At 41.7% G+C, this 4496-nt stretch overlaps 1 protein-coding gene across 1 annotated transcript; it reads left to right on the top strand.

Annotated features, from left to right (window-relative positions):
- The first annotated feature begins 1206 nt into the window (after positions 1-1206).
- LOC6562720 (fork head domain transcription factor slp2) lies at positions 1207-2881 on the top strand. The gene has a single exon (XM_001988451.3). It carries the CDS (start codon positions 1207-1209, stop codon positions 2641-2643), a length of 1437 nt encoding a protein of 478 aa, XP_001988487.3. The 3' UTR covers positions 2644-2881.
- Positions 2882-4496: the final 1615 nt, after the last annotated feature.

Below are 4496 nucleotides of genomic sequence, written 5' to 3'. Positions count from 1 at the left end.
TGGGCATTTTGTCATTTGTTATTTACGAACTTGCCAATTATTGCAGCTTGAAGGTAAACTAAATTTTACATATCAAATTGGCCTTAGAAAGTAACTTTGAACATTTAAAAAATATCTTATTCTATTTTAATTGATGAAATGTTACTCATGAATATATCAATTATAGAAGCCTTAAGCAAATCAAATTGGCCATATCAAATTGGTCTTCTTTATATAGTTGTATACATCGAAAATATCAAATATAATTATGATATTGAAGATGCTAAGAACTTAAAATTAAAGTTGAATGTCCTTAAATATTATGTGTATTTTTAAAAATATTTCTATTAAGTAAATAATATTGATAAGTAAAATATATAAAAAAGTTGTCGTATTTATTTATGCTGCTGTTTAATAAAATTAAAATTGAAAACAATTGCAAATGGTCTTTTTGAATTGTAAATTGTGGCAGAGCTTAAAGTGGCAAATACAGCAAATGCAGGACAACAATTAACAATGATAACTGTGTGTGTGAGAAAGAATTTGTGTGTGTGTGAAAACAAGAAAACCATTAAACAGGGACCCACAACAACAACAACAATATGTGTAACAAAAGCAGCAGCTGTTCAAAAAGAGCAAAGTAATCAAAAAAAAAAACCTGGCGTATCAAAATGCAACCCACAAGCCATGCTGAGAGTGTATGTGTGCCCTCTCGCTCTCTGTGTGTCTACCCCACACCCGAAACCAACCCATTCCACACTCAGCATAAACGATAAAAGCAAAAACAATGCTTCGTCGTCTGGCGTTCGTGTCATGTCAGCAGCAATTAGCAACGAATCGGTAAAAATCTGTACACGAGTGAGTGAGCGAGCGAGCGAGCTATAGCCGCCGACAGAGAGCGCAAGCGAATGCGGTCCACAGCTGCCATTGGCTGTTCCGCTTTTCGGCTGCGACTGAGCCATAGCCAAAGGAAGCAGCACAAACTGGATTGTGTGATTTTTAACGAATTCTTGTTATTTAGTCTACACAAAACGCCACAGCGCAGCGGACGTGTGTGAATTAAACGGCAAATGTTCAGCGAGCGCCCAATTTGAATACGTGTGCGTTACGTATGTGTGTATTTGTGTGGGAGGCATTTGTGATATCAATTTAATTATAACAATAAACATAAAATAAATAAACATGCAATAACAATTAGGCAGCCGAATAAGAATTTCAAGTGCAAAAATGGTGAAAATCGTTGACGAGCTCAATGCACATCAACCACATCAACAGCATCAACATCAGCATCAACATCAGCATCATCATCAACTGCATCAATTGCATCATCATCACCATCATCATCAGCATCCACACACACATCATCCACAGCCAGCAAACACCGTCGGCGCATTGAATCTGAATTTGAATCTGACGCCGGCAACGCTGCTGATGAAAATGGCGCGAACGCCGCATCTGAAATCCAGTTTCTCAATAAATGCCATATTGCCCGAAACGCTGGAGCAGGATGAGGAGCAGCAGCAGCGGGACGACGACGACGAGGAGCACCAGCAGCAGCAGCAGCAGCGGGAACAACATCAGAAATTTAAAAATAACAACAACAACAATAATAATAATAGTTCACCACTGATCTCGGAGCCGGATAGCGATGTGGAATCGGATTTGGATGTGACTTCGATGTCGCCAGCGCCACCTGTCGACGAAGCCGAAGATGAGGATGCAGATGCCGACGCGGATGTGGACGCGGATGCGGATGCTGATCCCGATGACGATGTGGAATGTGATAACGATGGTGATTCAGAAACAAAGTCAACGGATGGCAAACCCATCAAGGATAAGAAGGGCAACGAGAAGCCGCCGTACAGTTACAATGCGCTCATCATGATGGCCATCCGGCAGAGCCAGGAGAAGCGTCTGACCCTCAACGGGATCTACGAGTACATCATGACCAATCATCCGTATTATCGCGACAACAAGCAGGGCTGGCAGAACTCCATCCGGCACAATCTCAGTCTGAACAAGTGTTTTGTGAAGGTGCCGCGACACTATGACGATCCCGGCAAGGGTAACTACTGGATGCTGGATCCATCGGCGGAGGATGTCTTCATTGGTGGCTCCACGGGGAAGCTGCGACGACGCACCACCGCCGCCAGTCGCTCCCGATTGGCGGCATTCAAGCGTTCGCTAATCGGACCGATGTTTCCCGGCCTGGCAGCTTATCCACAATTCGGACAGTTCCTTGCCTATCCACAGGCGGCGCCCAGTTTGCTGGCCAGCATGTATCAGCGCTACAATCCCTTTGCGCCAAAGAGCCCGGTGTCCATGGTGGGTCATCCGGCTGCAGCGGCAGCAGCTGCCCCGCCTCCTCCGTTCGTCAGTCCGGCAAGCAGTCAGGAGCTCTATCAGCGTTTGCAGTATCAGCAACTGTTGCATCAACATGCTGCCGCGGCGGCATTAGCCGCACACCAGCGTCAACTGAGTGCGGCGGCTGCGATGCCAACGGCGCCGGCGCCACAACCACATATGACCCACCTGGGACAGCCGCCCTCATCGCCACCCATTCTTCATCATCAGCTCGAGCAGCAGCAGCAGCAGCAGCAACAGCAGGCGCACAGTGAGGCAAATTCGCGTTCGCCCGTCACAGTGCTCACACGCAATAGCTGAAGGATCGCTCCTCTGCATGCAGTGTAGTTAGTGTATAAGTATATCGTTGTACATAGGAACAGCCGCGACTGAGGCGCCTAGACGCTTGTAAATAGACAGAGATAGAGAGAGAGAGAGAGAGAGAGAGGGATAGATAGAGAGAAAGAGAGAGCGATAGTTCTAATTGTAACTTCGGCTAGCCGATGCTTAAATACCCTTGCAGCAGTCAAAAATTAAAATATAATTGATTCCAATATATAAAGAGAAATATTATTAACAGTTTCATCATTTTCAAATGCACAAAATATATAAATTTGTGAAAACAAGTTCAATTATGCACTGCATATTATAAATATTTATTCACATCTGGCAATATTTCAATTTCAATATTACAAATTCTAACAAGTATTTCGCACTTTAAATTTAATAAAATTCGAATTTCAACACAATTCCATAATTCAAATCATTAAAACTCTTGCTTTAACATTTATTTAACAATTTTTAATACAGCATTTTCCAAATTCCCCGATCTCATTAAATTAAAATCAAAAGATTTACTTTAGAAGACTATTTTATGTGTATAAAAGATTGAATACTAAAACCGCAGACATTCTTATTAAAAAAAAAGTATATAAATTTCTTGAAGTCTCCTTAATTGAGAAAAATTTGTATGCAAGTCAAGGAATATTGCTGGATGCCCAAAAATATGTATTCTAAGTTCCTCTTGCAGCCTTCAAGCCAGCAATTCTCAGAAGGCTCTCAGCTTGATGCAATCATGCTCAAGGTCCAAGTTCATCTTTTATATTTCAATTTGCGATATCTTCACAAAGGAAGTCCACCAACGAAAGTTGTTGCTTTAAAAGATTAAATGCTTTTGTGTAATTTGCAACAATTATTCCCCAATTTGGAATGAATATTAAATGAACTGTTTAATGAATTTATTTCAATATTTCCAAGATGCTTGCAAGGGTATTTTGTGTAACTGATGGTTCTGAGTGTTTCGATAACGATAACGATAACGATACTTAAGCGCAGCAGGCAATTGAAACTAAGCACTATTTAATTTATATTATTTGTATGATTATTATTATTATTATTATTATGATGTACTTTAGAAGGCAGACACAATAAAAATTGAAGTTCTACTGAAATAAAAGAGAAATTGCGAAACATAAATCGACTTTTCACTGGCTAAATTGAACTGCAGTGCGTTCAATTAATCTGTTGTCGCGACAAAAAGATGCTGACGCTCCCCAACAGGAAGTCCTTAATAAGTTGCACACACACACACACACATAGACACACACATACACACACATACGCTGGCAATCTGTCGCTCGAAAGCGCTGTAAAAATTGCGCGCTAAAAGCCACCGTTAAGTGTCAAATCAAATAAAATTTTAGCGCATGTCCCACACACGCCACAAACAACAACAACAACAGCAACACCAAATGCGAGGGGCAACTGAAGCGTGCGGAACTCGGTGGCTGCTGCTGCTGCTGCTGCTGTTGATCAAATTGTTTTTACTGACTTGCTAGTCATTATGTTGTTGCCGTTGTTATGGTTGCACGTCTCCAATATGTTGTCGCGAATGGAAATGGGAATTGAATTTCCTATAGAGAGGCTGAAGAAATGCGGGCTCGACAAACACACAGACGGACAGACAGGCAGACAGACAGACACACGGACAGACGGGCAGCGTTGGCGTTGATCTGTGAAGATGTGCAGCCAAATGGAATGAATTGTGATTGGAATTACTTGCGTGCTGCTCCTGGCAAGCAATTGCAAGTTGCAAATAGTTTCTATAGTTCCAGATTAGAAAGGCTCTTCTACGATTTCCAGACAAATAATGTTTGACAAATATATATAATTTT

This window comes from Drosophila grimshawi, unplaced genomic scaffold (assembly GCF_018153295.1).
Source record: "Drosophila grimshawi isolate 15287-2541.00 unplaced genomic scaffold, ASM1815329v1 contig_1377, whole genome shotgun sequence".
Classification (NCBI taxonomy): Eukaryota; Metazoa; Arthropoda; class Insecta; order Diptera; family Drosophilidae; genus Drosophila; species Drosophila grimshawi.
The sequence above is the reverse complement of the archived record's forward strand: the minus strand, read 5'-3'. Positions and strand labels throughout refer to the sequence as shown.